General features: G+C 35.9%; 1 protein-coding gene across 1 annotated transcript; it reads right to left on the reverse strand.

Annotated features, from left to right (window-relative positions):
• Nucleotides 1-6,506: 6,506 nt before the first annotated feature.
• On the reverse strand, nucleotides 6,507-11,958 carry LOC140881169 (probable inactive ATP-dependent zinc metalloprotease FTSHI 2, chloroplastic). Its single transcript, XM_073286255.1, has 11 exons — nucleotides 10,408-11,958; nucleotides 9,662-9,834; nucleotides 9,332-9,433; nucleotides 9,080-9,244; nucleotides 8,749-8,889; nucleotides 8,294-8,452; nucleotides 7,931-8,016; nucleotides 7,696-7,774; nucleotides 7,461-7,583; nucleotides 7,257-7,313; nucleotides 6,507-7,183 (listed from the first exon to the last, which is right to left on the reverse strand). The coding sequence occupies exons 1-11, from the start codon at nucleotides 11,777-11,779 to the stop codon at nucleotides 6,971-6,973; spliced, it is 2,670 nt and encodes an 889-aa protein (XP_073142356.1). The 5' UTR covers nucleotides 11,780-11,958; the 3' UTR covers nucleotides 6,507-6,970.
• Nucleotides 11,959-12,182: the final 224 nt, after the last annotated feature.

Below are 12,182 nucleotides of genomic sequence, written 5' to 3' on the forward strand. Positions count from 1 at the left end.
AGCATAGTCGGTAAACTTTTTTATGACAATTTTAACCTTCTTAACTTCAGAAAAATCACGACCTTCAAATATAAACTCTACCCTTTTCTCCCAACTCAAATAATACTCCGAATCTGAATATCCATCGAACGAAGGAATCCCATTTTTCTTAAACAAATCAAAATAATATTCAAAATCTCTTTCTCCATCATCATATCTATGCACATCACTATACTCATCGATTTTTTTCTCTCTCCTACTACTATCATACCCATAGAATCTCCTTTCATTCTCCCTATACCCATCATATTTTCTATGAAACAATGTACCTGCAAGACAAAAGTTAGTAATAAAATATTTCTCACCCAAAATCTCACAAGTCACTCCAAATAAATCGCTCAAACACTCTATTTTTTCACTCAAAATATGGAATAGCTTATGCTTTGTGATTTTAAATCAAACTCACAATTTCAAAACTTGTAAAAACTTGTTAATCGACTCACGTAGATTGCACAAAAACAAGGAATTTACTTTATGAAGATTGAAACTGACTTGACATCCAAGGATGAACAAGACAAAGAAATTTTGCCACAAGTGTTTTTCTCGCTTCTTTTTTTTTCGGAAATTTCGGTCTTCACTATATATTTTTTTTTCTTGACCGATTTCAAATCTCCTTTTTTTGTTTTGAATTTTTGAATTTTCTCTTTTTTTTTGAATAATAACTTGTAGCACAAGAAATGAAACTTGGGCAACAAGATTGGAAGAAACGATAGAGAAATTCGACGAAGGATATACTCTCACGAAGAACGAAGATATGAAGAACAAAGAACAAGAAGAACGACTATGGATGAACGACGAATAGATAAGAAGAACTGATAGAAAGTTACGACTTACTTGATCAAAGGAACCTTAAGCTTTGATACCAAATGATAAGAATATTGGATTCATGAAAAGCAAACATGATTATAAATAATCATACCCTCAATTCAATAACAAAAATATTCAATAATTTTGTCCCGATCTTTTAAAAAAGTAAGTTTTCGAATATCCACCTCTAATTTACTTGAAATTAGCAATAGATAATCACGAGAATAAGCAACTAATCATAACGGAACCTTCAGAAAACTTGTTTCTGACAATCCACGAAGATAATCAATTGAAAAACATCACAAAGTTTATGAAAATTTGATAAGTTTGATTTGACAAAGCTAAAAGCTTCAATAAAATTCTAGAGAGAATTTTATACTGATAAAAATCAATAATATGAACTATGTTATTCAATAATGAATGTAAAGTTTACAATATAATAGAATGAAAATTATGAAAATGATTTTTTATCAATTATAATTCTTTCTAGAATTATACCAAAGCTATGTTTTGTTTATCAAATCAAACTTATCAAAGTTTAACCACTTTGTGACGTTTGTCGATTGGTTATCTTCGTGGATTGTCATAGACAGGTTCCTCTGAAGGTTCCATTGTGATTAATTGTTTGTCAATTTATTTTTCACATGGGTTGTCAAAGACAGGTTTTTTTGAAGGTCTAATTGAATTATTGATTGTTTTTCTTATCGTGATTATCTGTTGCTAATTTCAAGTAAATTAGATGTGGATATCCGAAAACTTACTTGTTCAAAATATCGGGACAAAATTATTGAATCTTTTTGCTATTGAATTGAGAGTACGATTCGTTTATAATTATGTTTGTTTTTCATGCATCCAAGATTCTTATCACATATCCGGGTCCCAAAACTATGGTTCTCATCCACACATGCAATGGGGCTGAGCAAATCCCGTATACTGGGTAAGCCAACAATACCGGCTAAATCAAGATGTATGCACGTGTAGCATAACATATCAAAACAGTAACATGCAATCATGGCACATAAATGCAACACATAAGCATGCATACCCGCTGGCAATTTCAGTCAGTACTTACGTACCTTACTAAGGCATTCCTAGAAGCATCAATCTAGGTTCTAAGCCTACCATCCCTAACTATACGTCTACAATGCAAAATAACCATGCATTACTAAATATTCTCTAAAAGTTTTAACTAAGCTATTACATACTCCCTAATATTTTTAAGAAGCCAAAGATATACCTGCGCCCGTCGTCAGCCCACTGATGGCGACTGTCCCACAACTTGGGCACTACTTTGCAATAGCTCTACTACTTCTTCGGACACTGTCCGCCAACTCCTACTCTTAAATAAGAGTACCCAAAGCCCTTAAAATGAGCTAGAATGGGAGAGAAAGAAGTTAGAAATGAGCAAGGAAAATGAGCCTCGACACCCCTTTTATAGATGGAGATCGGAGCCTCCGATCCATGCTTCCGATCTCTCTCTGCCAACCACGTGTCTGGATTCTAGAGAACGCCTTCTGACAGTAGATCGGAGCCTCTGATCCCCTTTCGGAGCATCCGATCTCTTGGCATCACGGCTTACGCATTATTTCAGACAGCTGGCCACGGTGACGATCGGAGCATCCGATCTTAGTTCGAAGCTTCCGAACTCAGCAGAGCTTCCGAACTTGGAACAATAGCTCCGATCTGTTCGGACCTTCCGAACCCTGTTCGGAGCTTCCGGTCTGCTCAATGATCAAAGCTCTTACCGAACCAATTTCGATCGTTCTCGGTTCATTCTTCAACTTTTTATACTCATTTGAAGATCCCTTAATCATGTTTTAGCCAATTAAACAGAATTAGGTGCTTGATTAACTTAATTTGGATACGTGCTACTACACAGCAGTCCAACAATCTTCCTCCCAATAAGTGCACTCTTTGCAATCAATTGGAATCGAACCATGACCTTGGCTCTGATACCAATTGTAAGACCGAGCGCTTGTCGTTTTACCAAAAGTTATAGCTTGTGGTAATGGTGCACAATTCAAATATTTTAAATTGCACAGCAACCCAAGCGTCATAGTTCGATCGCTTTACCCAACAAAGTTAATTATTGTATCCCAAGTTCCCAACAGATACATCTTTTTTTATTTTTTGTAAAACTTAACCAAAACATATTTAAATAAGTTAAAAGAATTATTTTAGAAAAAATATAAATATTGCAATTTTTAAAAATATAAATCACTTGATATTTTAAAAATAAATAATTTTTTTTTTAAAAAAATGGTTATCTGGTTCACAATCATTTTTAAAATCAGAAAAACTCTAACGACACTAGCGGTATCAAAAACCAATCCAACCCGCCAACCCGACACGAGTCGACTCGAAAAATATCAGATTAGGGTTGGGGGTTTTTGGGTTCGGTTTGACCCAAAAGCTAACCCGAAAAAATTAATCGGGTTCGAGTTGGGTTCGGGTCAACCCGACATGACCCAAAATTTTTATTATTTCTTTTTTATATATAAAATTAAGAAATATTTGCCACATTTTCATATATTGTATATTTAAAAAAATTTATTGTATATTTATATAATATATTTTTGTGATTTAATGTTTATTTTGTACAATTTTGATTTTTTAAAATATTTTTTTATATTTTGTAGTAAGCATACTTTAAATTTTCTATAACTAGACTGTCAAATTTAAATTATATATAAACTTAGATTTTGTTATCATGTGATTAATTAAATATTACTATTATTATTGTATGTTTTGAATTTTTATTTAATTATTTTGTTAAAAAATAAAAAAATAAAAAAATAAATTCAGGCCGGTTCGGGTTAGTCGGGTTCGGGTTGGTTCGTGTTGAGAAATTTTTAAATAATTTTTCGCCAACCCGACCCGAACCCACCCGAATTGACACCCCTAAACAACATTGTCTTACGAATCATTTTGTTAGACGGATCTCTGATCCGACCCAATCCATGAAAAAATATTATTTTATATTACAAATTAGTTTTCACGGTAGATATGTTCCGAGATGACATGTCTTATGGATAGTCGGATAGAGATAGTGAGATATTTTCACAGGATATATTCTGTGAAAATTATTGGTCTTCCGAATTACTGGTTCTTCGAGTTCTGTTGCCTAGTTCACTGCATCAAAATTTCCAACTATTGCTTCCGACTACCAAAATATGGGATAGCAGTTTCCTTCAGTTTCCTACATTATCATTGGTTTTCATTGACCCAAATTCATATTCAAACTGCTCAATGATAGATCTAATGTCCCATGATTTTTCAGGTCAAAAATACAAAAATAAATTCGGGTCGGTTTGGGTTAGTCGGGTTCGGGTTGGTTCGGGTTGAGAAATTTTTAAATAATTTTTCGCCAACCCGACCTGAACCCACCCGAATTGACACCTCTAAACAACATTGTCGTACGAATCATTTTGTTAGACGGATCTCTGATCCGACCCAATCCATGAAAAAATATTATTTTATATTACAAATATTAGTTTTCACGGTAGATATGTTCCGAGATGACATGTCTTATGGATAGTCGGATAGAGATAGTGAGATATTTTCACAGGATATATTCTGTGAAAATTATTGGTCTTCCGAATTACTGGTTCTTCGAGTTCTATTGCCTAGTTCACTGCATCAAAATTTCCAACTATTGCTTCCCACTACCAAAATATTGGATAGCAGTTTCCTTCAGTTTCCTACATTATCATTGGTTTTCATTGACCCAAATTCATATTCAAACTGCTCAATGATAGATCTAATGTCCCATGATTTTTCAGGTCAAAAATACAAAAATAAATTCGGGTCGGTTTGGGTTAGTCGGGTTCGGGTTGGTTCGGGTTGAGAAATTTTTAAATAATTTTTCGCCAACCCGACCCGAACCCACCCGAATTGACACCTCTAAACAACATTGTCGTACGAATCATTTTGTTAGACGGATCTCTGATCCGACCCAATCCATGAAAAATTATTTTTTTTATATTACAAATATTAGTTTTCACGGTAGATATGTTCCGAGATGACATGTCTTATGGATAGTCGGATAAAAATAGTGAGATATTTTCACAAGATATATTCTGTTAAAATTATTGGTCTTCCGAATTACTGGTTCCTCGAGTTCTGTTGCCTAGTTCCCTGCATCAAAATTTCCAACTATTGCTTCCTACTACCAAAATAAGGGATAGCAGTTTCCTTCAGTTTCCTGCATCATCATTGGTTTTCATTGACCCAAATTCATATTCAAACTGCCGATAACCACTAACCCCCTAAAGTTCAATCTAGCATATGAGTATTACCCCAATGATAAATCTAATAATGTCTCATGATTTTTCAGGTCAACAATATATCATTAATTATGCTTATGTATAAAAATACGAACTATGAGATGCATGATTTGGGTATTACCATTTAACAATATGAACAATTAATTTAATTGACCTTAAATTAATTAAATAAATTAATGTTGGTCAAACAATTGTTAATGTATGAATATTTTGACCGTGAAATTAGGGAATATGGAAAGAATTTCTACGTACAATGAAAAAACATGCAAATTTAATTCGTACTTCTAAATTTTTTTTTGAGAGTACAAGTACACAATTACAACAATGTAATGAAATTGCCCGCATAATCGACGGGACTTGAGCATGGACTCGAGATTTTCTTAATTAATTTGAATTCCACCTTTTACTTACTTTAAATCGTGCTTCTAAATTCTGATCGAAATTTGAATTCGATCTTGATGACACGCTTTTCTAATGGCCCATTCAACAATATATAATAAATTAAGATTGATAATTGTTTGAAGGAATTTGTCACATGCAACTTTAAAAATTAAAAGATAATAATTTGGTAAGATTTGGTCATTAAAATTTTTTTAATACACAATCCAAATAATTAAATGTAACCGAGCTATCATTAGGATCCTCGATTTTTAAAAGTAAATCATATATTTTTATTTATTTTATATATTAAATGTAGAGCATATTGAGATGCAAGTCGCCGTGTTTTATATATTTTTCTTTTCTTTTAGTTGTGACTTGTGAAGTTTATTTACTACCTACCTACTAGGAGGGATTTTTTGCTATTTACTATTGTTGGTGATTGTTGATTTGAATATCATAAAACACGAGGAAAATGAGGTTCACATAAATTCATGTTACTTTCAATTCATTATACATTCAGGTAGTTTTTGATAGAGTTTTTAGGAAGCACTTTTCAGTTTTTCATTAATAAAATTTTAAAATTTTGAGAAATTTGTTAACGAAAAGTTGAAAAGTATTTCCTAGAAGCTCTCTCAAACACCACCTTAAACGGCCGCGGTGGTGACGATAACAACAAGCAGCAACAACAACAACAACAACAACAATAACAATAATAATAATAATAATAATAATAATAATAATAATAATAATAATTAAAGGAAAATAAAGGAAAACTAATTTGATATAAGCCATTTGATTAGTAAATAAAATATCAGTTTCTAACATGTTACAATGAAAAACGATACATCATTTGTAAGTTTTGAAAATTTCTCAAACAATTAAAGCTAAATAAGCACTTAATGATCATTATTGAGGAAATCACACGAGCCCTCATGATTCAAAACACAAAAACTTATATGAGCCCATCTGACAAATTAATTTTATGAGACAGAATTCCGACCCGATCTGATCAATGAAAAAATATCACTTTCATATCAAAATTATTATTTCTCAACTGCAAGACCGAATTGATCCGTCCGCTGATGATAAACTAACGACAGATTTGATAGTTCAATAAAATGACAATGCAGTAATAGAAGTAAAGAATGAGAGGTATCTAATCTACCATTTAAATGATAATTAATACATAGCTTTTTGGGAGTCCAAAAGGATTCTGTGCGAGTTGTATTTTGTTCACTGAGGTTCCTTGATAAATGCAGAAACCAAGAGGGGAACATATACAAATCTCATCATGCTGAACCGGACGGGGGAGTAAGGGCAGGCGTCCCTCTGTCGAAGATCCATAAATCAACGAGATCTTTCGTTCTTCGTTAGCAGAGCGAAGTGTGTCGTGAAACAATTTCAAGGCAAGATGCACGAACGGAAACTACATGTAACCATCGCCACGATCATGATCATCAGCTTCCAGGGAGAGCTTCTTCCTTCATGTCAGCAATGATTTTCTCGAGCTGTTTTCGTTTTTCGGCCCTGATATCAAGGATGTTGTGCGGCATTGGTTGAATAGATCCGTGCAGCTTAACTAGGTTGAAAAATTCTTGCTTTGTTAAACTCTTCTTCTCGACTAGAGTATCGACAACAGCATCCATAAGTTCACGGTTTTGCTGAAGAATCTGCCATAGAACGCGACGTTAAAAATCTTAAAAGCTTCTCAAGAAACTCGGTGCAACTGTTTTCAGATTTTACCTTTTTGGCACGTTCATAACAAGTGTCGAGAATCCGCAATGCCTCTGAATCAATGTCCTGAAGGGAAACCGAGAATGATGGTCAGAAAGATTACTGTCTTTTCGAGATATCGGTTTGAATATGCTCTAGATTTTGGCAAAAGTCGAGGAAATTTGAAACAGGAAAAGATTTCGCACGAGTACAAGAAAGTAAAACGAGAATTACGTCTATTCTGTCTGCAACCCAGAAGCTGTTCAAGCCGTATCGTTTGTCTGAAAGCCCACCAAGAACTAGACTGCGTGCAGCTGATCTAGCATTATCTGCTGTCTCTGCCCAAATGGTACTCAGCTGCAAAATTTAAAGCAGATGACATTTTTCATGTCAGAGAAAAAAAGTAGTAGTTTGTAGTAGTTTCAGAACAATTTTAAGACAAAAGTAAATTTGAAGAGCGTCTTGTTACCTGAGCCTCCCCGTACCACAGTTCATCAGCTGCACGAGGTGCCAGCTGGACAGTGATGTGATCCAAGAGAGATTGTCGACTGCGAAACAAAATGGGAAGAACATTATCCCCAAGCAAGATTATCATTCGCACATTCGTCCAAATTTTTTTATCACAGAGGAAGGTGATCTGATATAACTTTCAAGAAATGGGTAAGAAAAACATGAAACATTATTGCAATCAAATGGAGTCAAACCTAAGCATTCCTTCCTTAAATTTAACGTGGTCCAATTTGAATCGTACATAACCCAATTCCCTTCCAGCTCTAGGAGAAATAGTTACCTGACAAACACAGCAGACGATTCACGAACATGTATCAAGAAGCAACAAACACGAGCCATTTTTTGTCAAATATTATTTTCTCTAAAAGCTAAAGACCGAAATGCTAAAATGGGAAAAATATAATTTGCATCAAAATATAAAATAGTTCGTAAATAATACGGATAAATGAAAATAAGCAAGAATCATAAAAATTAGCTGTCCCGTAAAAAAATGGTATTATGTCAAAGTAAATAAGATGACCTTGTATAAGAAGTAAATGAACTTGGAAAGAACATACAAACTCGATATTCTTGAGATCAGGAAAATTCACAGCGACCACTGCCATGGCTGCTTCATTTATAGCTACTTGCTTCCATGTCTCGGGGCTCCTATCTTTTCTATCTAGAGTGCCTCGTTCTTCTATTTGTGCAGCTTGTAACAAGTCATCGGTTGTAATCTAGATAGAACAGGAACTTGGATTTTTACAGCTACCAAGCCATACGCAAAACTCGGAGAATAAAAAAACTACTGTGCAAAACATTCCAAACTAATGTGAATATGCAACAAACTGTAATCAAATTTCACAGGCATGTCATGTATGTCAGAACTCAGGAGTGGATGTTTTAGGCTATGGCCGAAATAAATAAAAACAAATTCATACACGCACACCTACAAAAGTTGTCTATTGATTGTTGGCCAAATTGAAGATAGAGAATAAAGTTTCAGAATTTTCATTATTTCAAGAGTGAGTACCTCGGTTCTTGCATCACGCATCATATTTATAGCTGCAATCTCGATGATGTTAGCCAGTTCAGCACCAACCATTCCATCAGTAATACTGGCAACTGCCATATAGTCCAAATCTGGGGCAATTGGCTTCTTCCGAGCATGAACCTGTGATCAGGAAATCATAATAGCATCAAAACAAAGTCAGGCTTTAGACGAGAAAAAATTTCTATTGAAAAGTAATCAGAATTTAGGCACTAAAAGAAAACTGGCCAGCAATAGATTTTCATATTATTGGTCGCACATGAAAACACAACATGCAAACTATAAACAACAAATACGCATGACAAAAGCACACCTTGAGTATCTCAATGCGGCCAATAAGTCCAGGCTTAGGGATATAAATTTTACGATCAAACCTCCCTGGTCTCACGAGTGCTGGATCCAAAATGTCAGGCCTGTTTGTGGAAGCAATAGTGATGACTTCACCTCTACCTTCAAACCCATCCAGGCACACAAGCAGCTGAATAATGATTTTGGGATCACGAGTGAATGTGCATCAATATATTTATCATCTAAAACTTGAGGAAATTCAGTGTGGCCACAATACCTGATTTAGAGTAGCATCTCGTTCTTGTCCACCAGATCCCTTAATCAGACCACGCTCCCTTCCAACAGCATCAAGCTCATCGATGAAAACAACCGATGGAGCCTATGAAAAGTCACACAAACACTCCATATATTGAGCTTTACAATAAGTTACATAATTTTAGCTTAAGAACATCTCTGAAAAAGCAAAAGTCACAATAAAATTCATTTTGATGGAGAAGTTCCATCAAGAAAAGTATTTGATCACCATTATGTCGCGTGGATATATCTGAAAGATCAGCACGAAAGTTTTGAAACTGCAAGAAATAACCAAAGGAACAGAAAAACTAACATTTTCCTTCGCTTCTTGGTAGAGTGCTCGAACACGAGATGCACCAACTCCCACATATATTTCAACAAACTGAGAAGCAGATATGGAAAAGAAGTTTACACCAGCCTCACCAGCCACAGCTTTTGCTAATAATGTCTTCCCCACTCCAGGAGGTCCACAAAGTAGTATGCCACCTGAAATATTTTTCAGCATAATCCCAACCCAACATCAGATCACGCTAAAAGTATTACAGAATAGGGGAAGGGCCATGAAAAGAAAAAAATAGCAGATTTACCATGGAGTAGCAAGAAGAAAGCATGTGTTTAATGAGGAAAATCTAGTTTTTTTTTAATTGGTTATTTACTTGCTATGTTCCTGAACCAAGATGAAAAAAACAACATATGTTTCTTGTAGCCCAAATCATAAGTGCCAGATAAGTTTATCATCAATAAACACGCCGCTTAGTTTTACTCAACATTCTGAAGGCAATACAGTTTGTGCCCAGAGATCAGACAGACCTAATCTACAGAGCTTGCATAAGCATTAAACTCAAATATCTGAATCTGATTATGTGCTTGAACTCCAAAACTTAGAGATTGAGAGAGAGATATAATGAACGCTAAGATCTTTAGATATGCCATAAAAAAGTAAAATAAAGCCACTGTAGAAGAAATCCTTGTGGTTATGAACTCAAACTGCATAAGAAATACCCAAAAACAACAAGATAAAAATTAAAAAATGTAGTTCTTTATTTGCAATAATCTAACCAGGTATTTTGACCCCACGCCTACGATACATTTCACCGTGGGTAAAGAACTGCACGATCTCCTCAAGCTCAAGTCGGATTTTCCCGAGCCCAGCAACATCCGTGAACTTCACATCCACCCCTCTTTCCAAATACTGTGGAAGTTTCCTATTTTGGGCTCGTCGAACACGTGCACCAGACCTCATAAATTGTTTTGCCATCTTCATATAGGGATTATCTTCCCCCTTTTCTCCACCTTCCTCATCATCTCCATCTTCAATACCAGCCACTTCCCTCTCCAGCTCCCTCATCTTCTTTTTCTCCTCGGCCTCAGCCTTTTCTATCTTCAACCTATCTTCATAGTCCTTCTTCTGCTTCCTATAATTAAGAACCACCGTGCGGTAAAATATATAAAAGAAAACAACCCCAAGACCCGTGGAAACATTTGAATCACTAGCTAATCTATCCCACATCATCGCCATGTCCTGTGAGCTCTCACGAGCTTGGCGCAAAGACTCTTCATGCTTTATCTTTTTCATTTCCCTCCTCTTTTCCTTCTCCTCCATTTTCTTCTGCATCTTCATTGCTTTTTCCATCATCTCCCTATCCTCCCTCATCCTCTTCAACTCCTCATTCCTCCTTTGCTTAATCTCCTCCCTCATCCTCTTCAACTCCAATGCCTTTTTGGATTGAGGCTTCTGCTTAACGAACGAGAACATCCATTTAGGAATTTCCGACAAAACCCCAAGATAAGGCTTTGGAATCTCAGGCGCTTTCACGGGGGGGCTATAAGCATTCATACAAAGACCATCAATCTTCAACTTATCCCATTCTTCCCAAAACTTAGAATCACTTTCAACTGAAGGCAACACAATCCTAAGAACCTTATTATCCTCTAATACCGCCAAAACAACCTCGGGCCGCTGCTTTAATCCCACATTAGGTGGTTTAATAACATGCTTAAGCTTATTATCCCTTTTCAAATCTAATATTTCAGTATAAGGAAGCCTGTGGGACACCACAGGTAGCCCTTGTGTCCATTTTTTCAACTCCTCGGGCCTCAAAGCTTCGTGCTTTTTTCCCAAACGCTTCTTCTCCGAGACTTTGGCTGCTGCTGAGGAGGGTCGCGGCAATGAACCTGAGACTACAGTTAATGTCACTGCAAGTTGAAGAAAATTCAATGAGTTTCTCCTGAATCTTGATTTCTCCCCCTCTTGTCCAAATTCATGATCTTTTTCTGGGTATTCGGCAAGACAACATGAAATTAGGACGAGGGTTTTGGGTTTCTTGAATTTTGGATGAGGGTAGCGAGGAAACGACGGCAACAATGAAGAATTGAGAATGTGAGGAAACGACGGTAAGAATGAAGAATTGAGAATGCAATTACATGCCATGAAATCAAGATGACTGCATAAGGAAAAGAATTGGAACTTGAATCAGAAAATTCAGCGAAATTCTCTGAAATCAAGAGGAGAAGAAACCAAAAATGAGTTCAAATTCCCGCAGCTTAGGAATGGGGGGCTGAAGTGAACTTCATAGCCACTGCCGGCTGAGAGATGCCGGAATTTGGCGGGTCGGCTGTATGGGCCCAAGCGGAGGCACTCACAAAAGTAATTGGGCTTTTTCACAAAAGGCCCGTTTATTTCTTTTACATTTTTATCACTATTTCCTCCCAGTTGGACAAACCTTACACCAGTTGGATGGCAGCCAACTCATAGCGAGGCGGGCTGACACACCAAAAATCCGTTGTTTGGCGGATCGGTCCACCATTCAGCCGGGTTGAAAATTCCTAGCCCA

Source organism: Henckelia pumila, chromosome 2, assembly GCF_033568475.1.
Source record: "Henckelia pumila isolate YLH828 chromosome 2, ASM3356847v2, whole genome shotgun sequence".
NCBI classification, from domain to species: domain Eukaryota; kingdom Viridiplantae; phylum Streptophyta; class Magnoliopsida; order Lamiales; family Gesneriaceae; genus Henckelia; species Henckelia pumila.

Coding starts and splice junctions, on each gene's coding strand:
- LOC140881169 (XM_073286255.1), bottom strand. CDS start 11,779: ATGGCATGTAATTGCATTCTCAATTCTTCATTCTTACCGTCGTTTCCT. Junction 8,453..8,748: donor TGCGTGATGCAAGAACCGAG/GTACTCACTCTT, acceptor TGTTCTATCTAG/ATTACAACCGATGACTTGTT. Junction 7,184..7,256: donor GTTATGAACGTGCCAAAAAG/GTAAAATCTGAA, acceptor GTTCTATGGCAG/ATTCTTCAGCAAAACCGTGA.